Source organism: Notamacropus eugenii, chromosome 5 (assembly GCF_028372415.1).
Source record: "Notamacropus eugenii isolate mMacEug1 chromosome 5, mMacEug1.pri_v2, whole genome shotgun sequence".
Taxonomy (NCBI): Eukaryota; Metazoa; Chordata; class Mammalia; order Diprotodontia; family Macropodidae; genus Notamacropus; species Notamacropus eugenii.
In genome coordinates, this window is record NC_092876.1 from 192,704,775 (window position 1) to 192,730,149 (window position 25,375).

General features: G+C 35.8%; 1 protein-coding gene across 4 annotated transcripts in view; it reads right to left on the reverse strand.

Moving 5' to 3' along the window:
• MTMR6 (myotubularin related protein 6) overlaps window positions 1–22,770 on the reverse strand; it is a 48,534-nt gene extending 25,764 nt beyond the window's left edge. For 2 of the 4 annotated variants that reach the window (XM_072611744.1, XM_072611743.1), the window contains exons 1-5: window positions 22,498–22,770; window positions 8,053–8,169; window positions 3,897–4,059; window positions 2,519–2,676; window positions 1,278–1,406 (exon numbers count right to left, since the gene is read on the reverse strand). In XM_072611744.1, the coding sequence (XP_072467845.1) occupies window positions 1,278–1,406; window positions 2,519–2,676; window positions 3,897–4,059; window positions 8,053–8,169; window positions 22,498–22,521 (591 nt within the window). In that variant the 5' untranslated portion in view covers window positions 22,522–22,770. The remainder of the gene's footprint in view (window positions 1–1,277; window positions 1,407–2,518; window positions 2,677–3,896; window positions 4,060–8,052; window positions 8,170–22,497) is intronic. The other 2 variants (XM_072611747.1, XM_072611745.1) reach the window with 1 other exon arrangement.
• Between the last annotated feature and the right edge of the window lie 2,605 nt (window positions 22,771–25,375).

Here is a 25,375-nt window from a genome sequence, read left to right on the forward strand (position 1 = left end):
ATGTCCAAAGCTGAATTCACCATCTTTCCCCAAAAAGCTTTCCCTCTTATAAACTTCCCCTATGTCTGAAGAAGACATCACCACTTTCTAGTTATGGTTCCTAATGTTGCCATTTCTACTTCTACCACATCTCTCACATCCAATCCTTCTCTGTACTCAGTTACCATCTTAATTCAGGCTCTCATCACCTCTTGCCTAGATTATTGTGACAGTCTCTACATTGGTCTCCCTCTTCTGTTTAACCTGTACCTAACCTCTCTTTTCAGGTTTATCAGACATTACCTTTCCCTCTCTTATTCCTCAATACAGCCAAACTGACTTTGTCTCTGTTCCTCACTCACAGCACTCTGTCTCTCATCGCTGTTACTTTACAATGGCCATCCTACATGCACTGTCTCTTTACCTTCACCTTGGTTAATTCCTCTTATTTTAAGAAGCAGCTCAACATCTTCTGCATGAAGTAACCCTGTCCTGAGACCCCACAAAAGCTATTGCCCTCCTTCCAAAACTGCTTTGCATTTACTACTTTGTATATAATGAACTTTATGTTTATGCTGTATGTATATTTTTATAAATACCTATTGTCTCCCATATTAGAATATAAACTCCTTGAGAGTAGGAATTGTTTCATTCTTAGTATTTGTATCCACAGAACTTACCACAATATCTGACATATTATAAGTGCCTAATAAAGTACTTGTTTATTAAATGACTGGCAGAAATAGAAAAGTTTGGAAGAGATGTAAATTTGAGAGGAAAGATAATGAGTTCTAATGAGATGTTCCTGGGACAGTCAGTAAGAAATAACCAACTGGCAGTTGATATTGCAAAAGCATATGGACATTTCAAAATCTATAACTACTCAAAAGGGATATGTGAGCTCATTGATTTGCAAGTCCATCCAATGAAGCAGATAAAAACCCAGAAAGGCTTGCCTATCCTCGATATCTCTTGTCCATGTCCCCTCAGAAGTTCACCAGAGGGGGTCCTTAAATCTCCTCTGGAAACCTAAATTTCCTCACCTGTAAAATAAAAGGGTGAAACCACATGACCTTTGAGGTAACTCCCAGTTCTAAATTTATGATCTTAGACACTACAAATTACTAGATATCTAATCTGTCTGTTTTACTTAAAAGTTTTAAAAATTTAATAAAGATGAAACATGATTTCTCTTGCCAGCAAAGATAAAGTTTTTACACCTGGTTTCTGTCGCTTTAGGTCACTGAACTTTAAATACAGATTGTAATACAACCAAAAGAAAAGCAAAGAATTTGTACCTCTTTATCCTGATAATAATATGACAGTACTGGAAATCTTCCTTTGCTCCGGAACTTGGAACTACCAACAATGATTGGTTTACTTGCTATCCTAGGAACATAAAGGTCCCTAGGATAGGTTTCACAAATCTGTAATAGAGCAACTAAATTTAAACATTTAATTGATATTCCATAAATGATCTATATGAAAGCTACCAAAAGAAAACTCTGCACATAGATTTTACTTTTACAAGTTATCTAATATCCCCCGAAAAAATGTCCCAAAACACTAATGATCAGGAAAAAAAACATCAAAATACCCCAAGGCATCACTTTATATTTATCAAACTAGCAAAGTTCTAAAAAATAGAAAAACTTTTGGAAAAGCTGTGGAAAGATAGTTGTGCTAATTTACTCCCAGTAGAGGTATAAATTGGTTTAACTTTCCTGAAAAACAATTTGGAATTATGTAAGAAGTTACTAAATTGTTTATTCCCCTTATCCCAGAGATTCTACTGTTGGAACTATATTCCAAGAAGGTCACTCACAGCAAGCAAAGACCCATCTGTCCAAAAATGTTCCCAGCATTACATATGCCCAAACAAAATATGTGCCCCACAATTAAGGGAAGGCTGCACAAATGATAAATATGAAGAATTCCGAGAGACGTGGGAAGATTTCTATGAAGTGATGAGAAAAGCCACCCCCCAAAATCTCAATACATATAACTTACAATGATGTAAATAAAGTCAGCATAGAGATAATAACACTCCAAACAAATAAAATGATCCATCTCATTACCGTACTGTCAAAATTATAGAATATTTTCCTCCTTTTCTATTACTGATAAATTAATTTGGGGGTAGGAAGGCATCTTAGGAATGTATAATATTTTTAATTTTAAAAATAAAGATATTAGGTGAAGTGTTATAGGAGGCAGTTAGTTCCACAATGATAATATTAGGCTATAAATGGGTAATCAGTCAGACAGCCTTACAGTTAGGCTTCTTGATTTTACAGTGGAATTTTAGTTACAATACATTTACAATTTACAAAACGTTAAAAATACAATTGCATTTGCAATGTAATGCAAAAATGTGACTGGTGGAAACAATTCTACATAGTGGATGCAATACTTAAAACATCAACCTTACCATACCATTCACTGATCCTTTCCCCTCTCCCTCCCTAATCTCTGCCCTTCTCTCCCAAACACAGGTGACTTTGGATTCTCTCAGGGAAAGTGCCAAACCCAGATTTACCTTGTAGTCTCTATTTGCATCAGATAACTGCCAGTTTAAATTGGGAACTCCCATTCTTCTATATTCTTCAGCCAAGTCAATGAGTTGCCAACCCTGCACCCGTTCAGATTCATTTTGTTTGGGATTATAAGAAAATGCATAGAGGTCTTCATATTTTGCTATTTAAAAAAATAACACATAAATGTTTACTAGAACAATCTTCAGAAAAATAAATAGATTTTAAAATGAGTAAGATGGTTTTGAGGGGGTTCTCATATTTTAAAAATATCCAAAGATATATCCATTACCTGCAAACATTTAAACACAATCTTAAGTTTTTATTTGATTCAAGTATATTCATATAATTGACTATATATATAATTCATATATATGACAACTTATAAATTGTTTTAAAATATCATCTAACAATAAGATTTAGCAAACCAAAAAACTTTAGATAAATTAATACTGTAGTATATTGTAAGTTCAACTTCTCTACTAAAACATTTTAGAATTTAAAAATATTTTAAGCAACTAAGAGCACTGGCAGCTACTTATCTGCCCATCCATCATCTCTCCCAAATGAGGTAAAATGTATTCATGCAACAGGGACAGTAGGACTGTAAGCAAAAGAGCCTGCCCATCCAGTCAGCAGCCACTAAGTGCTACCAGAACCAGATTTAATATGAAATAAATGAGGCAATGTCATAGCTCCCATGACTTGTAGGGGAAAGGGAAAGGAAGGAAACAGATCAGAGAACATAGGCATATAAAACTGTTCCCAGCACATCCTGAAAAGTTAGATCTGATCAGTTTAAAAAGCAAAAAGTACCTGAGTACGGGACATCTTTCTCTGTTAAGTATATTATTACTTATAGTAAGATTCCTCCTTTCTTGATGTTCATCACATTTCAAAGAACCACTCCCTGTCTCTCTCCCCACACTTCCCCCAGCAGATACATACACAGCCAGAATAGCCCATTCCCTTTGCTATCAGGAACTGTCCACAAAGCATGCTAACTAACCCACCTTGCCCTAAGTTTCATGCCTTCTAATGTCAATCACGATGCTATTCACCCTAGTCATATAATGCCCATTTAAAATTTGTTATTGCTTTACTAGCTCCCCATATCCTCTCAAAACATTCAACAGAATCTGCAAAAAAGTGTTATTTCCCTATGTCTTGGTTATTTAGATCATTTCTTTGGGCTTTACTCTAACAATTCAGATTAGTACTTATCTGACCATCCCTACATTTTAATGATTTTCTAAGACAGAATATTAAGGAACCTGAACTTAAAGTTATTCATAAAGTCAAACTAGTAATAAATATCGAGAAATTAAATATCCTATTCCAAAAGTGACTCAGTAATGTCTTGGATGGAAGGAAGAATCATACCTTGTTTTGAGAGTTGTAGCAAAGAGTTATAAATATCATGGCAATCTCTTTCTCGTGGAACAATGAAGTGCACTATCCTGAAGTTCTTACACTGAATCACAAGGGGACATCCAGAAGTGGTCAAGGCAAGTTTCTCTACTGCAGCAATGTGATGATGCAATATCTACAGCATACAAGAAACATTTAGATTACCAGTGTGAAAAGGTCCAAGCAATCTATCTTTGTAATCATGTATAAATTAATATTGTTTAAAATGTTATCTTAAAATAAAAGGGTAAAAATATCATTTGATATATCATAATTCAAAAGCAAAAAAAGTAATATTTTAATCACTCAAATGCCATTTAAGTCAGTAACCATCAGAACTTTGTTTTGTAATTCTCTAATGTACTTAGCATTTCAGTTGTCAGTGTTTATATATTATCCCTTCCTATACAGTAAACCCTATAAGGGCAAGGGCCTTGCTTTATCTAACCTTTGCATCTCCTCCAGAGACTAGCACAGTGCTCTGCACACAGTGACTCCTTAAATGTCAGTTACATAACTGAATGCTGCTAACAAGTATAAATTAAATATAAGTACACAAGAGAAAAGTCTTATAGACAAAAGATACAAATGTGCATCAGACCCACTGCTTCTTGTTTGGATTCCTAGAACCAGGCAGGACAGGTCTAATTCTTTTGACACACGAGAGATGTTCTACTTGAACAAAAATAGCATGCTCTTCCTTTAATTTTGTCTTAAGGCTAAACATCCCCATTTATTTCAACCAACCCTTATGACATGCTCTCAAGACCCTTGCCCATTCTAGCTGACTTTAGAGGCTACTCAGTTTCACAATGTCCTTCTCAAGATGTGATATTCAGAATTCAACACAATATTCTAAATGTGGTCTGCTTAGGACAGCATATATTGATTTTGCACACTTCATCTCTCTTAATGCAAGCTACAATTAGCATTTTACATAAGTCATATAGAGGCTAAGTTATGAATAGTTAGAAAAAAAGGAAATAATGATCACTTTAGAGAAAATATAAATTTATTATAATATTATAAAATATTATACATATATATTTATATATAAGTATCAGTTCATAAAAAGGCAGTGTATTAGAAATTTACCCATCACCAGGAGATTTTTCAAATCAGAATAGCTAACTGAAATGAGTTAACCTGGACATATATTGTTATATGGTAAGATCAGAACTAAAAGGAAGCATTGCATAGTGGTCAGTGTTTTTAAACTCTTAAGTAAAAAAAAAGTGTTCAAATCAAGCCTCTGACACTAGCTAAATGGTAGTAGGCAGGTCACTTATACTCTCAGTAACTCGAACGTATCTATAAAATTATAAGTTACAGATGAGTTCTGACCTACAGTTCTCCACAATAGTAGTTTCTTCAAAAATAAAGTCACAGACCCAGATATAACCCAGTTCCCTAAAAAATGACCAGAAGCATCTAAGGGTTGAAAAATGACAGTCATAATGATAAGAGCAAACAAATATACTGTACTTTAGAGTTCACAACGTGTTCTTCTCACAACAACTTTACGAACTGGAAACAATTCCTAAAGCTTGATATATGCTTTATTTAGCTCTTTAAGTTTACAAAGAACAATCTTCAAAACAACCCAGTGAAGTTTTAACTTACACTTATAGAGACCTCAAATTTAGAAAGCACTTCCTTCATAACAACCTTAGGAAGTAAGTAGGTCATACAATTATTATTTTCACTTTACGTAGGATGAATCTGAGATTAAGTGACTTGCCTGTGTTCCCACAATTATTATTGGAGCCACAATCTGCAGCCAGAGCTCCTAAATGCAAGTCTAACACTTCTTCTACAATACATCCCTCTGCCTCCCACATGCTCCTCATAACACTAATATAGGTAGCAAAATTTATTAATATCTCTATTTTAGAGCTTAATGAAACTGAGTTTCAGGAGTGCTAAAGTGACTTTTCCACTGATACAATGCTGGTAAGAATCAGAGCAGGGAATGATATTTAAGTCTGGACTTCAAACATAGTTCTTTTTCCACTACAAAAAAAATCAACTAGCATTTATTAAGTTACTACCAAGCCCAGGTATGGTTCCAAGCAATAGAAATACAAAGACAAAAAAGCAAAGCAATTTGTATCCTTAAGGAGCTTATATTCTTATACGTATGCAAATGACATCTGTATACGTATAAGTAGATACAAAATACGTAGAAAGTAATTTACAGAACTAGATTTGCAAAGTGCTGTACATGTTACCTCATATGACCCTCGCAACAATCCTGTATCCCCACTTTTCAGATGAGGAAACTGAGGAAGTCAGAGGTTAAGTGACTTGCCAGGGCCACAGAGCTAGTAAGTGTCTGAGGCTAGATTTGAACTCAGGTTTTCAAGGCTCTAAGTCCAACACTCTACTGACCACAATGCCTACCGAGGCAATAAGAGCAAAGTAACATAAATTTGAGGGGAATCAAGAAAATTTCATGTAGAAGATGATCCCTGAGCTAATAATAATATTAGCTAACATTTAACATGCTTTTTATGTATCAGGCACTGTGCTAAGTACTTTATAATTATTACTGTATCTAATCCTCACAAGTCTGGGAAGAAGGTACAGTTATTATTGAGCTTTTCCTAATTCTAGTTCTGATGGTCTATCTACAGCATCACCTAGCAGCCCCCCAAAACTCCAAAATTAACTAACAATAACTCCAAGTCCAGCTTTCTTCCCACCATGTCACATGACAGAAGCTCTGGCTTTCCCACTGATGATGTTCAAGCAATATGTTCCTGCTCTTAATTACATTTTACATTGTGATAACCAGATTCTCCTTGAAGATGAGTTTCTGCATTGATAATAAGCTTTATGACAAAAACATAGTAAAGGAACTACACACAGAATCAGAAATTCTGATTCTAAGGAGACCTTAAAAATCACTAGATTTGAAGTCAGTACATGTGGGTTCAGATTCCTGCATCCACTCACTACATACTAGCAGAAAAAGTCATTCAGTTACAAAGGACTCATGATGGAAAATGCTCTTCACATCCAGATAAAGAATTGATGGACTCTGAATGCAGACAGAAGCATACTACTTTCAATTTTATTTTTTTCATGTTTTTTTTTCCTTTTGGTTTGTTTCTTCTTTTGTAACTATGGCTAATATGGAATTATGTTTTACATGATTGCCCACTGCCCATATATGAGCTATACCAAATTGCTTATTGTTTTAGGAAGAAGGGAAGAGAGAGAGGGGGAAGGGAGAAAAATGTAGAACTCAAAATTTTGTAAAAATGAATGAAAAAATTATTTTTACATATAATTTGGAAAAACCACCATTAGAAATGGGTAAGTCAAGACACAGACTGATTATCAAGACATTCCAAAGGAATTTAAATCATTTAAACCATAAACTACTTCAGTCATCAATTATAAATTCATTTATAAAACATTACAGAAAATGGTGAAATGAATTAATGTTAATTCAGCTTATTAAACTGTTTAGCAGTAGTTTTTATAATACATCTTAACAACTTTAAACATTTGATCTTTTTTCACGTTGCTGAAAAATTTTATAAATGAAATATCATAGCATATGCACTTTTAAACATGTACTTTGCTCACACAATTCACTTTTAAACATCATTTTATTAAAAAGTGCCATTATAAAATTCATCCAAAAAAAGTAATTTTCAATTCAATAAATTTAATTTAAAAAATATCTATTAAGTATCTACTATGTTTCAGGGACTGGGCTAAGCACTGGAGATACAATAAACAGTCAAAAGAGAGTCCCTGCCTAAAAGGAAGTCATGCCCACTTCTGTGGGTCTCTTTGCTCATCAGTAAAATAAGACAACTAGATTGTATTAAAACCCCTTCTAGCTCAAAATATGTGATAAGTAATAGAGAAAAACATTTTTCAAAAGACTGCTTCTATATACATGACATAAAATTTCCTGCTACAAGAAGTCCCATATTTATTATGAAATAAGCTAGAATTCCATATGCTATTAGTATATTTTTTATTATAAAAAGAAAAGTTTTTTTTAAGGAAAACATCAATCATTAAAATTTTCAAATAATCAAAGGACAAAATGATGTCAGGGCATGATGGTTGTTATTATTCAGCTAAACAGTACAACTAAAATTCTTACCCAAGTTTCTTTCTGAAGAGAATCTATAAATAATAGATGAGTCGCTGTAAGGTAGAGTGTTCCTGTTAATGACTTGTTGCTCGTGCTGAACCGGTCCAGTACTTTCACCTGTTCAACCTAAAAAGAAACACCATATAATTTTAATTTCAAAAATTATACAAACATTTTCCATTATTCAATTTAACAAACATTTTCTCATTTCAGTCAAGTGTTTGTTATAAGCACAGCATAGTACAGGGCTCAAAAAATATAAACATGACAAGAGTCCTCAATCTTCACAGGGAAAATATGACAGATACACACAAAAGTTTGATAAAATACAAAGTGTCTCCAAAGTCTTAAAGCATTAAGCTATTAACACTTCAAACTGCACTAAGATTCTGGGGACACACCATATTAAAATGTGATGGGGCAAAGAAGAATCACAGACAAAATGTTCCAAGAAAACTTCAGGAAAAAATAGTTTCAGCTGAGCTGATCAGGAAGGCTTCACTCACAAGGAAGAAGCTAATCTGGGCCCTAAAGTAAGAGAAAGATTTCAACAAATGAAGAAGAATAGGGTGTGTGGATCACAGTCATGCAGTTTGAAAAATACAAGCTGAGACTGGAATAATTAGTGCAATTTGCCAACATGTAAAGTAACTAAAATGAAGTTGGGAAGGAAGGTTTAAAACTAGGCTGTTGAGGTCAAGTGCTTGGCTAAGTAGTTTGGAATTTGCCCTATAATCAATTAATAAAGAACTACTAAAGGTTTTTTGAGCAAGTGAATGATGCATCTTACACACTAGAAAGATTATTTTAGCAACTGTACAACCAAAAATAGGAGAGGACGGAGCCAGGGAAACTTTTTGAGAGACTATTATAATAGCTGCTACAAGAGAAGATGAAATCTTGAATTATAGTGGCGGCAGTATAAGTGGATAGGAGAGAGAAGGATGGATTCTGTATGCATAGAATCACCAAAATTTGGCAAGTATTTAAACTTAGTGGAAAAAGAAGAGGGAGGAGTCAAGGATGACTCCAAGGCTTTGAACCCGGAAAGCTCAGAAGTCAATGTTACCTGCCATCAACAGAAATAGACAAATTAGGGTGAATAGTTAGTGAGGAAGTGGAAGCACCAAGTGTAGACCACTCTTTCTAGAGGTTTGTAAAGAGAAACACACACAAACATTAAATGATTCCTGTTGTGAGTTACTGGGAGAGATAACACAGTTTAGATAACACCCCATCAAAACCCCATTTAGATAACACCTACCTCATGGGATTTGTAGTAGGAACTTAATATATCATAGCTTTAATACACAATGTTACATGATAAACATACTACAGTGTTACCAAAAAAAAAAAGTACATTGTATAATCTGAGAGGTAAAGTTTTTATCAATTAGGGGAGCACAGGAAAGCTTCCTCAAAGAAATGACATTTGAGTTGAGATGAGGAGAAATTCAAGCAAAGAATAAGAGGGAAGTCATTCCAGTCACAGTAAATAACCTGAACTAATAATAATCCAAATTTAGACAGCACTTCTCGGTTTGCAAAGCACTTTACATATGTTACCTAATTTTGATCTTCTCAACAATTCTAAGAGGGTACTAAAGTTGTCATTCCCATTTCACAGAGAAGGAAGCTGAGGCAGAGAAAGGTTAAGTGACTCGTGCAAGACTTCAAAAGTAGGCATTTATGCAGGATTAAAATCCTGGTCTTTCTGACTCCAATTTCTGTAGGTACTCCACCCACTGTGCCATAATACCTCTCCAAAGACATGAGTGCACTACCAATTCAGGTCAAAAAGCCTCCTGGAGTAGGTGGAGCCAAGTCGGAGGAGAAAAGGCAATGAATGCCCTGAGCTTACCTCCAAATGCCTTTAAATAATGCCATAAAACAATCCCAGAAGCAGCAGAACCCACAAAAAGACAAGGTGAAATAATTTTCCAGCCAAAGACAACTTAGAAAATCAGCAGGAAAGGTCTGCTGCAACTGTATGAGAGTGGAGCACAGTCCAGCACAAGCCACACCAGCACAGGCTGGGCCCCAGCAAACCAGAAGCAGACTTTGGGAGCCACTGAATCCTATAGCAGCAGCAACTTCTTCCAGAGCTCTCAGTCCACAGATGGTAACGTGGTTCAACAACTAATCAGAAGGAGATTATAGGGGATTCTGCTGGCATTGGGGGCAGGACTCTATTGCTTTGCCCATACTCAGATCTGGGTCACAGTCCTGGGTGGCAGTCCCAGAGAGATGAAGAACACTAGCATATCAGAGCTTGTGTCAGTGGACCAGGGACCCTCATCACAGTTCCAGGGCAGAAAACAGTGCTTGTGGTCACTCAGAGCACAGGCCAGGAGAGTAGCAACACCTCTAAAGAGATCATACCACCTTGGAAGAACCGAAAATTTACAAGACCCTAGAAATATCTCTGGTAACAGCTGCATAAAACCCCTGAAGTTTGGAACTGTGCACCCTCCAATCTAGAAGCAGAGCCCCACTTTAACAAAGAGCTAAAAGTCAAGAAATAGACTGGGAAAATGAACAAACAACAGAAAAATGCTGACCGTAGAAAGTTACTATGGTGACAAGAAAGATCAAAACACACACTCAGAAGAAGGTAACAAAGTCAAAGCTGCAACATCCAAAGCCTCCAAGAAAACTATTAATTGGTCTCAAGCCATGAAAGAGCTCAAAAAGGATTTTGAAAATCAAGTAAGAAAGGTAGAAGAAAAATTGAGAAGAGAAATGAGAGTGATGCAAGAAAATTATGAAAAAAGAGGCAACAGCTTGGTAAAGGAGACAAAAAAATACTGAAGAAAATAGCACCTTAAAAAACAGACAAGGCCAAATAGTTAAAGAGGTACAAAAATTCACTGAATGAAAAAACTTCTTAAAAAGTAGAATTGACCAAATTGAAATAGAGATATAAAAGCTCACTGAAGAAAATAATTTCTTAAAAACTACAATTGAGCAAATGGAAATGAATAACTTTATGAAAAATTAAGAAACAAAAAAATAAAACTAAAAGAATGAAAAAAACAGAAAATGTGAAATATCTCATTGGAAAAACAACTGACCAGGAAAATAGATCCAGGAAAGACAATTTAAAAATCATTGGACTATATGAAAGCTATGATCAAAAAAGAGCCTAGGCATTATCTTTCAAGAAATTATCAAAGAAAACTGCCCTGACATTCTAGAAGCAGACAGCATAATAGAAAGGTATAAGACACTATAATGTCACATTATTCATAATGAACTCATAGTATCTTAAAAAAAACTCAGATCTATTTTACACAAACTGTTATCTGGCTCCCCTAATCTACACCTGTAAGTTGATTTTTTTTTAACCAAAGTATACATTTATTCCCTACTTAAATTTCATCTAATTAGATTAGACCTACCTTTCTGATCTGTTGAGATCTTTTTCAATCCTATCATCCAAACTGAAACCTGTTCCTCCTAATTTTGTATCATCTACAAATTTGATAGGTATGCCATCTATACTTTCATCAAGACATGAATAAAAATGTTAAATGGCTCAGGACCAAGAAAAGTTTCCTGAGGGGACACTCTACTAGACTTCCTCACAATAAGACATTCAATCAACAAGCATTTATTATGTACTTACTAGGTGCCAGGGAACGTGCTAAGTGTTGGGAGATACAAAAACAAAAAATAAAACAGTCCCTGCTCTCAAAGAGCTTACATTCTATCAGAAAGACTATTTGTAGAAATACATATGAAACAAAAATGAGGTTTAGGCAAAGAGGACCCCAGCATTTAGGGGAAAGAAGAATGTCTTAGAGGTTCTTGAATGAAAAGAAACCATGACGTAGAGGTGAAGAAAAAGAACTTTTCAAACATGGGGAACAGGCAATAAAAATGCACAGAGACAGTGGGGTAATGTGCAAGAAACAACAAGGAAGATAGTTTGGCTCAACTATGGCATGTACAAAGGATAGTGACATATAATAACCTTGGACAAACCAGTAGGGTCCAGGTTGTGAAGAGCTCTAAAAACCAAAGAGTAGAGTTTATATCTGATCTAATAGCAATCAGAAGCTGTTGGGTTTTACTAAGCAGAGGAGTAACAGGATCAACCTTACTTTAGGAAGATCTCTGACAGCTGTGTGGAGGACAGGCTGGCATGCGCATATTTACTCATAAATTATATACACCTACTACCATATATATCATTATTATTTAACACCTATACAAAAAATAGACATTAAAAAGAGTGAGGAAAAAGATGAAATAATATTTGATCCCAGAAACTACCTGTATCACTTACCAGCTAGGTAATCAGGAACAAATCACCACCTCTCTGAGCCTGTCTGCTGATCTCTAAAACTAGAATACTTGTATAAAACTGGAATACCTGTAGTATCTCAAGGGGTTCTTGAGAGAAGAAAAATAAATGTCTACTAAGAGCTCTGCAAGCCTTAAAGCACTACACAAATGAAGATGCTGTTAATAATAATAATACTATTGTCATCATTGAGGGGATTAAAGTGAATAAGGTTGACAGTGAATAAAGTCCCAAAATGTTAAATATCCTGTTAAATCTTTTAAGGGCAACAAGGTGGTGCAATGGTTAGAGTGCCAGGCCTGAAGTAAAGGATACGCAATTTCCTGAGTTCAAATCTGACCTCAGACAACTAGCTGTGTGACCCTGGGACTTAATCCTGTTTGTCTCAGTTTTCTCATCTGTAAAATGAGCTGGAAAAGGAAATGACAAGCTTTCCAGCATCTTTTGCCAAGAAAACCTCAAATGGGGTCACAAAGAGTGAGACAACCAAAAGACTGAACAACAAATAAATCTAAGATGAAATTTATCAGGAATAAATGTAAAGTCTTATGCTACAGTTAACAAATCAATTTCACCTGATTAAAAAATAGAAAAGTATATCAATGGAACAGAGTGGTCAAGGAAGAACCAAAAATAATGGAAGTCGATAACCCAGTGTTGAATAAACCTGAAAACAAATTACTTAGGAAAGAACACTTTACTTGACAAGAATTAATGGGAAAACCAGAAAGTCTGGTAGAAATTAAGCTAAAATCAACATTAAATGCCATATACCATAATAAATTCAAAATGGATACATGACCTGAATGGTAAAAATAATATCATAAAAAATTAGAAGGGAAGTAGATCATTTAACCTTTCACAGATATGTGTAAAAGAAGAATTACTAACTATACAAGATAAAGAGTCAATTACAAAGGATAAAATTGATTACATGAAATGGAAAAGTTTTTGCACAAACAAAACATATGCATCTAGAATAAAAAAAAAGCAGAAGAATGGGAAAATATAATAAATCACTGATAAGGGCTTGGTATCATATATAGACAGCTAACAGAAATACATAAAACCAAAATCCTTTCTTCAATAGACATGTGCATAGTCAAAGGAACTGAAAGAGTTCTCAAAAAAGAACTACAAAATATTAATAACCATACAAAAATTCTGTAAATCATTAATCATAAAAGAAATGAAAATCAAAACAACTATGAGGGTTCACCTCACACCTAGCAAATGGGTAGATGGGAATATTCAATGTTGGAGTATATTTTGAGAGACAAGAATTCTAATGCATAATTGGGGAAGCTATGAATTGATATAAGCATCCTGGAAAAAATTTGGAATTATGCAAATCAAAGTATCTGTATCTTCTGATCTAGAAATTCCACTGCTAGGCATATAAGAGAAAGTTTCCATATATATACCAAAAACATTTATAGCAGCATTTTTTATGCTGCTAAAGAACTGGAAAGGAATACATGCCAATTGACTGGAAAATGGCTCAATAAACTGTAGTACATGAATATAATGGAATATTACTAGGCTAGAAGAAATAGTATTTATAATAGATACAGAGAACCATGATAAGACTTAAATGAAAAAACAAAGTAAGCAGAGGTAGGAAAACAATATACATAATGTTAGCAATATGAATGGAAAGAATCACAAAGCAATTGAAACTGATTGTTGTGAAATTATAAACAAGGCTGCCTCCAAAGAAGAAATATGAGAAGATGCCTCCCACCAACTCCTTACTGAGATTGGGGATGAAGGGAGAATCCACAGGCATGGAACACAAGATAAGATATTACATTTTTTTTTGATGTATTGATCAGTTTTATCAAATTTTCTCCCTCCTCATCACTGCCTCTTCCTTGAAGAAGAAATTTCAAAAACCATGTGCTACATCAAGCTTCCCCTACCCCAACTATTATATTAATAATCTTGTTGTTATTTGAATTTTTTTAATTTACTCTCTATATACTTATAAATGTACTTGTCTCCCCAACAAAATGAAATTCCTTAAGAGTGGGGAGTTGTTTCATTCTTTTTATTTTTGTACCCAACATATAGTAGGGTTAATAAATGCTTGCAATTGATTCAATTAAATGTTCATTACACATGCTAATCCAGAGCATGTGTAATGCTACTTTTTGGATAGTATGATAAAGTGCATGATAGACTACTAAAGTAAATTTTTTAATACTATAGTAATTTTTTGGATACTTACAAGTAAGACAGATTTTTAGTGTAAGTAAGATGGATTTTCGTGAGTGTGAAGTGGATTTTTGTTAGGATCCATGGCCATAACAATCTCTTGTTCCCAGGTATTAGATATGAGTTCTCACAAAGATGGTTCAAAACCCCTCCACCACACTTGTGCAGCATTACATAATGATACAAACATTTGTGCTTAAATTGTAAACATACACTGCGAATGAGCAGTGAGATACAGGGATGAGGTGATGTAAACTTGTGAGGCTAATGCTGGCAATATGCCTTCTTGTTGCCCTATAAAGCAGGAACTGGTCAGTGAATGGGGAACCTTAGGGTTGAATGCACAAGCTGGAATGCTATGTGTGCTTTGACTGGCCTCCATCAAGGTGTGGGGGAAATCCGTGTTTGCCTCAACTAGCCCCCATTGAGGCCTGAGGGAATTTAGGGAAATTCACAAGCTGTGTCTCTCTCAACTGACCCCATGGAGATGTAGAGATTGTTGTTGCTCATCCTTCCTGTCAGCCTCTGCAAAACGGGTGATTAGGGAAGCTGTAAGAGTTTGTTCTCTCATTATCAGCACTCCTCTTATGAGAAAACTAGACTAGAATAAAGTAAAATTATTAACCCTTCTTAGTGTTTTTTTCCTCTCTGACAAGATCAAGAGTGAATCTGTGCTAACAAGCCCTCCTGTGTGCTGTTTATGTGTCTTACAATACTACAGAAAACTGCATTCCAAAGTGTTCAGGGCTAGGATGGAGTGCAGTGGCAAGTTCAGGACAGAACTTCAGGAAAGCCGTTCACTAAGACTGTGCTCATTATCATCCAGAATTGCTCTCCAGGTCCCCCTGGATGTTGCTGTCTCCTCGAGATAAAGAAGAGAACTATAGTATACAAGGGATATGTAAAATAGACGATGCCCTTTAGGCTAACATTCTTTAAGACAATAAGACTGGCCAAATTACTAGGACCGGGTCAACATAAGACTTGCAGTTTCTGTATTTAAGTACCCTGACCCTCGGATCAATAAATGGAGTTGCCCTATCTTCTCCCACCTGCCCCGGTGTCTTTCTTCTTCACCGCTGTCACCAAGTCACGTGGGGGCATTGGCCGACCGCCACACCAAAAGACATTTACTAATTCTTTCAAGTCCCTACAAAACCATAAGGCACTACAGAAATAATTCATTAAATCAACGACTGAGTGCATTATTTTATACAACTCAAAGTGCATAAAGGTCTAAAATTGCCCACAGGTATCATTAGCAGATCTAAGGCAAATGAGGAGAAAAACAGATAGAGAGGTTAAAGACAAAAAAGAAAACAAAGGAAAAAGGAAAAAGAAATGGAGATGAGGGAAAAGAAAGGTCATTATTTGGGAGAGGAGAAATTAACACAAGTACCACTTAATGACATTACTGTCATATGAGACTGGTTACATTACGTAATAACATAACAGTGAAAGATACATAATAATATAACAACACTAAGGGTCAAAGATCAAAATTTGGTCCTCCAAACAATCAAATACGGGGATGGGCTGATATGAGAAACAATCATCCAATGCCTTTTTTCAGAAACATCCTCCTGGAAGCTGGGTGGTAGTGTTTCAAGCTTCTCAACTCTCCAAATCATTTGATCTCAGTTTTCCTGTCCACCATTCCTCTCAATGAGATGTAGCTGCTGTTGACAGTGAGTAAAAAACTGCACTGTGGCAGTGACTATGGCTGGCTGCACTTCCCATAATTAGTCCCTGTATATTCAGGGCTGCCAGAATCACTACTCTGCACACTCCATCACCATAGCATCCCTCCTGAACAGGATGAAAAAAGTAATACATATAACAATCCCCTACAATAGACTATCAGCAACCTTCTAGTCATATTTTTTTTTCTACACAGTAAAAATCATAGAAGTTCAAAGAACTTCAAAGAAGAATAACTGGAAAGGATGGAAGCAAAAGACTGACCTAGGGACCTATTATATCTGTCACCATGTCCTAGTAGTTGCTGGTGCCCTGGCCTTTACTTTTCTAGCCCCCATCCTTTAGAGCTCCTTATTTCTGCAGGTCTCTCAAATTGCAGAACTTCTGGGAAAGCATTTTAAAATAATAGCATTTAAAATTATTTGTACAGTGCTTTACACGACACAAAACACTTTTAACATGTTTTTCTCATTTGATACCTATGGCAACCCTGAAAGGAAAGTAGAGTAGTGGTATTATTTCCATTTCACAAATTACAAAACTGAGTCTTAGGTTAACTTGCTCCAAATTCACAAAGCTATTTAAAAAAACAGGAGTACTCAGATCTTTTCACTGCAGGACCAGTGCTCTCTCTACTAGCCTTAATCACTGAATGGGCACTGCCTCAGTCAAACTGAGATCTGTTAAAAAAAAAAAAAACCTTAGCTTAAAAAGACTAAGGTCTCCCACTGCATCCAAGGCCATCTCTGGCTGTCCTAATCAATATCGGGCCACTGGACCCAGATGACTACAGAGGAGAAAGTCAGGCTGGTGACTTTGCACAGTTCTCCCTCACTTAAATCCAATTCACTTGCATGTCATGGCATCACCTCCCTGATGTCATGGTCCTCCTCAAGAAACAACAACAGTGTGTTCTCTATCCATACTGCTAGCACTAGGGAATGAGTCAGGAAATATAAAGCCTTTTATCATTTAAGTGACAACAACATCTCAGCAAAAATGTATCAAATGCATGCTATCAGTTAATAGATGTGATAGGAGGGAGGCCTCTCATTTATAATTCAGCATACTGGGCAAAGAGCTCTTAATCAATGCTTTTTCATGGTAATGCTTTTTTTTTGACCTACTACATGATCTCCAAAACCAGATAGGTGTACCCGGATCACTAAGTAAAATTATTCACCAGGTTGTAAGAAGAAATTGCTGGAACTATTAATATTTATCTTGTATCTAAAAAATAAACTTGGCTTTACTATTACCCTTGGTCTGTATATCAGCTGGTCGTGTATCCTGAGTCAAGCGCTGAATTCCACAGCGCAAGAAGGGTTGACAATAGCACCTCACTCATTTGTTTGCTTTCAGTGTATTGTTTAACAGTGCCCAGTTGGGTGAATTATATATGTTAACTAGTTTTAACTACAATTAATCCTCACAAATTGAACAAGTGGCTTAAAAAGAGTCTTTCAAACACACTTTAGATTCAAGTGGGTAGTAAGCACAAAAAGCCACAAGAAAATGGCAAAGCTAACACTTCTCTACTACTAAATATAACCTCTTCATCAGTCACATGACAATATAAAGATAATGACAATCTAATCAGATCTGACAAGTCAACCAAAAAATTCCATATGATTAAGCTTAGGTGAAATATAGCTAGATCCATTGCCATTAGTAATGAACCGCATCCTAAAATATTTATTGTTCTTTGAAATATTTTACTTAGTAAGGCATTTAAAAACTAAGCTTTGCTACTGAAAATTATGTCACCTAAAAAACACCTCATCTTCACGCCTCAAAAACTTGGGAAAAGAATTTTCTGACCCATATAAGTTTTCCAAATGAGAGGTTTCAGTGGGTCTCAAGTCCATTCTTCAAAAATATAAAAATGTAACATCTGAATTGCTTGCAAGAATAATTAATTAACATTAGGGAGATAAAAAATTACTAGCAGAATTTCAACAAAAATCCATTAAGTAGTGGATGGGATTGAAAAATGAAAAATTTTTCCCAATGGTTTTCTAAGGCAAAATGCCTTCCACACTCAGAGAAAGAACTATGGAATTCATTCACAGAATGTAGCAGATCATGTGTGTGTATGTGTATTATGTTTTGATTTGTTATATGATTTTTTCCATTTATTTTAGTTCGTGTACATAGCATGACTATAGTGAAAATGTATTCAACAGGAAAGTATACATAGATCTTATATAGAATTGTGTCGTCTTGGGGAGAGAAGGAGGTGGTGGGGGGTAAGTGTGCGGGGGGGGGGTAAAAATCTAAATTTTATGGTAGTGATTGTAGAACATTAAAAAAATAAATAAAATAAATGAAAAATTTGTCAGATATCTTTTTCACCCATGATAGTCACAAAAATCAAGTATCAAAATAAACAACTTAGAACTAGACTTTCAAAAGGCTGTATCTCAAAGTGTTACACCCAGATTTTCCCAAATAAAACATATAAGGAATTATATTGCTCTCACTAAGAAAATATTGCTAATTATGATTTTAGAGAGTAAAAAGATTTTTATTGTTGAAATGAAAAATTATTTTAAAAATTTTTGTTTCACCTTCATCTTATTATAAATTTCTATTTTCTATTTTACGATATAGTATATTAGTACAAGAAATAAGAGGCAAAAAATAAGAAAATTAGAGGGGAGAACAAGAAGTAGTGAGTGACAAAAGGAAGAACTAAAAGTAGGACAGAATACTAAATGAGAGACGAGTTAGAACTATAAAAACAGACACAGTAATTCAAGAGGTATTTTTATTATGTGGGTCTATTTTAGTATAGGACCAACAGGTGAATAGCGCCTTAAGTATTATATAATACTTGCATAGCATAATAACTGAAAATAAATATATAGTCCCCTAACCCTAAATTATATGAAGCATATTCTTTAAGAAGGCAGTTATGCACTCAACAGATTTTTAAAATTTTTCCATAGATAAAAAAAATCAAATTTTTTAAAAGCTTTGACCTTTAAAGAATAAGCTTCAATAGAAAATTCACTTTTGTGGAAGACCTCCTGAAGTAAATTCTAGATAAATGTGGTGTTATTTTAGTACTTCAAATCTGTGAAGTGTTTTCAGAAAAATGATCACAACAACCCAAATAAATCAACAGACCCATTTTCCAAAGAAAAAAGAGGGGAATGTTTTTATCAGATTCAAAGTTCATTAACTGTACTATCCTTTACAACTAAATAACTATATACAAAAATGAAGTTGTTTTATTATCTTCTTTAACTAGGCTTTGTTTCCCATTTTATTCGTAGTTGTCTATTTTTAAAAACAGAATAAGGGAAAAACTACAACTTAAAATTAATAAAACCCCAAGAAATGACAAAATAATAAATTATGCTCTGAATTACCAGCTAATATTACCATATCCTTACTCCTGAGGAGGTCTATGTGTCTTAGCTTCATATTCTCATTTAGTTGTCTAATGAAATGTGGCCTTATATTCTACTGGAAGAAAGAGAAAAAAAAGCTGAAGGACAAGCTATTGAACACTGCTTTTGGAATGTATACCTGTAATTGAAGGTTCAGATTTTGAAGGGAAAGAGAACATTCCTTAATGAATCCTAATGAGCAATATTTCACAAGGTTTGTAGAATTATATAATTATATTTGAAAGGAACCTTGGAGAAGTTCTTACTCTCTGCTATCACTACCATCACTATTTCTTCTATTAAATTCTACATAGATATCAGTTTAATTTGAAAATAGTATGGCAGGATCCATGTGTTAGAGAAGAAGAGAGTCTGTACAATGAAGAATTGTTTGCGTTTCTTGAATTTCTCATTGTTTCTCGGCATGATTACCTCACTAGGGCTAAATTAGGACTCAGTAAACAGAGATGGCTCTGAAAAGCATGTGTGTCTAGTTAAGCAAAGCTCTTTCGGAGATCTAATCAGGCTGTTATAGATTTCTGGATCTTGCATAGATACCAGAAACCACACCTGAAATAAGTTAGCATATTTATTCTTAAATGTATATAAGTATCTCATAATTAATCCTTTTAGAATAATTCAGCTTAAACGTATTTATAGTACCATCAATAAACAAAATAATAAACTAACAGTAAAAGTATATAGGGATGCCAGGAGATTTGGGAAACAGAAACAACTCTGAAAAACAATTATTAAGCTTTGCTGATGAATAAGCAAACCAAGCTAGAAGTGATGAAAACCATGCTGACTGCTTGGCCAAAAACACTAGGAGGAAAGGGAATGGTCTGAACAGTTCTACTACATTTCTGTTATATCACTTTCATTGTTGGGGTCCATTAGAATTTATTTCCGATATTTGTATTACTGGATCAAGTCTCTTAATAATCATTTTTATTTACTTGGAAAATAAATTTGACTGGTAAAATGATTACAACACCACAGAACTTGAGTTTGAAGGGACATCAGGAACAATCCAGTCCAACTCATACACAAAAGAAACTCCGATTGATGATAAAAACCTGTGATGTAGTCATCCAGTAGAGGCTGGAAACCTTGTGAGATATCAAAGAAATAATCTGAGAAACAGACCAAGAAATGAGATTAGAATCCAGAAGTCGGTAGGTTTAAATCCTAGGGACTTGACCACAAATCTCTTTCAACTTCTTCATCTATAAAATGGAGACAACAAATACTACCTGTTGTAAGGAAAGAGCATTTAAATAATTCATAGCCTTGTAGTACTTTTAAAAGATTTAAAAACTAAAAGTGTTAGGGAAATTAAATTTTTCTAAAGTAGTTTTGTATATTTAACAGTATTCCTTCACAGATGCCAAAGTGAACTTTCCTAAAGTAAATCTGACCATTTCACTCCCCTCTTTAAGAAGTTCCAGAAATTCCCTATAACCTCTAGGATGAATGCCTCTGTTTAGCATTTAAAACTCCAGGCTGCATTTTCAGACTTACAGCACATTACCCCACCACACACAATCAAATGAGAGCTTACTTACAGTTAACTGACAGGCAACCTTATCTCCTAAAACTGCCCCCACTCCCAGTTCCTAGAATGACTTCCCCCTCACCTATCTGCCCTAGGAATCACAATCTTCACTCAAGATAGAACTAAAGTGCCACTTACTACATAAAGCCTTTTCCAATCCTTTCCACCACTTTCTCCTCTCCCCACTCCTCTGAAAATTTCCTTTTATTTACTCTGTATATGTTCTGTATCAAATGACAGCTATACATGTTGTGTACCAAGATTCTACATTATTAGCTGTGTCCCTGAGGACGTCACTTAACCTTTGTCTGCTGGCTATTATTACTGTTTATAGAATCCAAGTTTCTTAAGAGCCAATTCTACCATAGCAATCAAAGATTACTTCAACATCTTAATAGTTCAGTTGTTTACTACGCCACCAAACACATTCAAATCTTAAATGCAAATTCTGATATAATGCTTCATTTAAAAATAAGAACTCCAGACAAAATCCGAACAAGTTCTAAAAACGGGAATTTATTATTGTTGATTTCATTATATATTTTATACACAACGACAAAATATTGATCATTTTGAAACCTACATAGACTTCAAAGATTTGCAAACTAGCTTGAAACAAAGTTGCACTTGAAAAACATGAAGGTAACAATGTTTATTACCACCACTTCCCTAAACGAATGGTACTTTTTAAATGGGCAGAGCTGGATTGATGATTTCAGCAAAACGTAGGAAGTTAGGAATCATGGGTGGATTTATCTTTCCTGATTGTGCATTCTATGATTTTGAGTCCGATACTTAAAAAAAAAAAGTGGATCAATCCCCACCCTTTTCTGTCTCCCCCTTTTTTCCCCCTCCCAGCACCGCGGCCCAATTTACAAGCATAAAAGAGGAAGATCAGATAGCACACGCCCGCATCCCGGGATGTTTCCGACGAGGAAGGAGCAGGTGTCTGGCGGCTCCAGGGCGTCCGGACTGCGAGGGCTGCAAATGTGAACTGCCCCAGTCCTACATCTCCCCACATCATCCCCGTCTCAAGGGCGGAAGGGAGGGTGCACGCAGAAGGCCTCCCTCCTGGGCCAAGGCCGGCGGCGGCCCCCTGGAGCCCCAATGGTAAGGTAGGCAAGACGCATCTGTCTCAGGAGCAGGGGATATCAGGACGACCCCCGCCCCCTCAAGCCAGTCGGAGACCTCAGGCGGCCGCCGGCCTGGCCCTCCCCCCGCCCGGAGCCAGGAGGGCGGCGGGGGCACCCCGCGGCTCGTCCGCGATCTACCTTGGTCGTGCGAATATGCTCCATCCCGAGGTCGCTTCGGAAGGAAGGCCCCAGAGCCGGCCTCACGGGCGCACCATGAACCTGAGAGAGAAGGGACGGCGGCAGCGACAGACGTGCAAGTCCCAGCGACCGAAGTTACGGCACCCGGCACGGCGCGACCCCGCCCATCAGTCGGCCCCGACCTAGCGTACCCGCGCAGCCGCGCCCGTCTCCTAGAAACCCTCCGAAACCGAGGCGAGGAGGGGCGAACGAGCGGGCCGAGAGTGCAAAACAGAAGAGAGCGGGGCCGGCTACGTTTCGCTAGGTCGCGCTCTTCACAGCGCCCCCTCTAGGTCGGAGGGAAGACAAGCTCACTTAGTATTGACTGGAAACCAGATGGGACTTTTTAAAGAAGGGGAGGGGTGGGAGCCGGGGCGGAGAGGGTTATTGAGATTGAATGCCTTGATCAGTGAGAACTCCCCTAAATTCTGGAACCCTTTTCCCTCAGGTCTATTATTAAGAAATAAACTGTAAAAACTGTAGGATCATGCGGAAAAGCATATTACATCACCTTTGAAAAATGTAAATCAGAATTTTAAAATATATCTTTATTTGAATATTATTTTAAGGTTTTAATTTTTTTCAGTTGAAATATACAAAAACTGCATCTCTAGTTTGATTTTAACTGAAGTATTGTGAATTTGGCTTTTTAATTATTCATTTTTAACTCTCTTTTTTATTTCTTTTACTTCCAAATTCTCATCCTCTCTCCAACTCTCCCCCACCCACTGAGAAGGCAAGCAATCTATCAAGAATACATATGAAATCATGTAAAACATTTCCATATTAGTCAAAAAAGCAAGAAAAGTAAGAAAATTATACTTCACTTTTCATTCAATTCATCAGTTCGCTTTCTGGAGATGGAGAGCTTTTTTTCATCATGAGTTCTTTGGAATTGTCTTGGACCATGGTATTAGTCAGAGTAGCTAAATCTTTCATAGTTGATCATCCTTAAAATATTGCTGTTACTGCATATAATGATCTGCTGGCTCTGCTTACTTCACTTTACATCAGTTCTTATATGTCTTCCCATGTTTTTCTGAAACCATTCTCCCCATCATTTCTTATAGCACAATAGTGCTCCATTACAATCATGTTCCATAACTTAATCAGTTCTTCCCCAAATGATTAGCATCCCATCCATTTCCAATTTTTTGTCGCAACAAAAAGAACTGCTATAGATATTTTTGTACAGATGGGTCCTTTTCCTTTTTCTTTGAGCTCTTTGGGGTACAAACCTAGTAGTGGTATTACTGAATGAAAGGACATGCACAGTTTTGTAGCCCTTTGGACATAGTTCCTGATTTTTTTCTAGAATTGTTGGATCAGTTCACAACTCCACCAACAATTCTTTAGTGTCCCAATTTTTCCTTCATTACCTCCAGGATTTGTCATTTCTGATAGGTGTAAGATAGTACCTCAGGGTTGTTTTAATTTACATTTCTCTAATCAATAGTGATTTAGAGCATTTTCCACATACTACAGAAAGCTTTAATATCTTCTGAAAACTCTGTTCATATCCTTTGACCATTTGTCAATTGGGGAATCATTTGAATTTGTTAAAGAAAAATAATTTAAAAAATACAAGTTATGCAAATAATAAGTTGAATGAAATTATAATAAATATAAAAATCAAAGAAAATAGGATAATTAATAGCACTAAGCAATTTCTCAGTGACAATACTGATGACCCTTCTTTTCAGTTCTGGGTCCAGCTTACTGCCCATTTGCAGTGTCAGTCCAAGATATTTATACTCAAAGACCAGTCCTATTAGTGGGCCATCCAAATGTATGTTATAGAATAGGGATTAGACCTATGATTTCATTGACATAGTAAATTCTCAGATCAAGTCGCTCCCCTTTGCCTATTGAGAAGGCAAGAAAAACAAAACTCATTATAAATAAGTACACTCATGCAAAATAAATTCCCTACTAGCCATGTCCAAAAACAAGACATGCTTCAATCGTTATGCCGAGTCCATCATTCTCTTTCTGGACATATACAGCATGTTTCATCATGAGTCCTTTGGTTGGTCATTATGTTCATCAGAGTTGCTAAGTCTTTCAAAATTGTTTATCTTCTATGTTGCTGTTAATGTATAAACTATTCTCCTGGTTCTGCTCACTTCATTTTGGATTAGTTCATACAAATCTTCCCAGGTTTTTCTGAAACTATCACCTTCATCAGCACAAGAGTATTTCATCACATTCATAACTTGCCTAGTCATTGTTCAATTTGTTAGGCACACTCTCAGTTTCCAATTCTTTGCCATACAAAAAAGAACAGCTATAAATGTTTGTGTATATATGGGTCCTTTTTTTCTTGATCTCTTTGGGGATATAGGTCTTGTAGTGGTTTTTCTGGGACAAAGAGTTTGCATAGCTTAATAACTTTGGGAGCATAATTCCAAATTGCTTTCCAGAATGGCTGACTTGTTCATAATGTGGGTGATTCATGTGTGGTGGTTCACACTTTCTTGGATTGTTTGAACCTAGCCTTGCAAGGCAAAGAGACCAAACCTGTTGCTTAGAGATCAGATTTATTTAATGTTTAACTCAGGACTTCTGTTATGCTGACTAGAAACCCTTGCAGGGGATTCAAACATTGATGCAAAGAATATGAGGAGTTTTCTCCTGATGTACCTCTCAAGAAACCCACATATCTTATGTGCTTTCATATTGGCCAATCAGATGTTTCCTTGATCCTTTATTTGAACTCTATATAAGGTAAAACTTACAGAGGCTCAAGGGTGGGCCTATTTCAGCTCTCCCTTCTGCCAGATGACATAATAAACTTTTTAATAAATGTTTCCAGTTTTGGGTTTTGTTCTCCACTGAA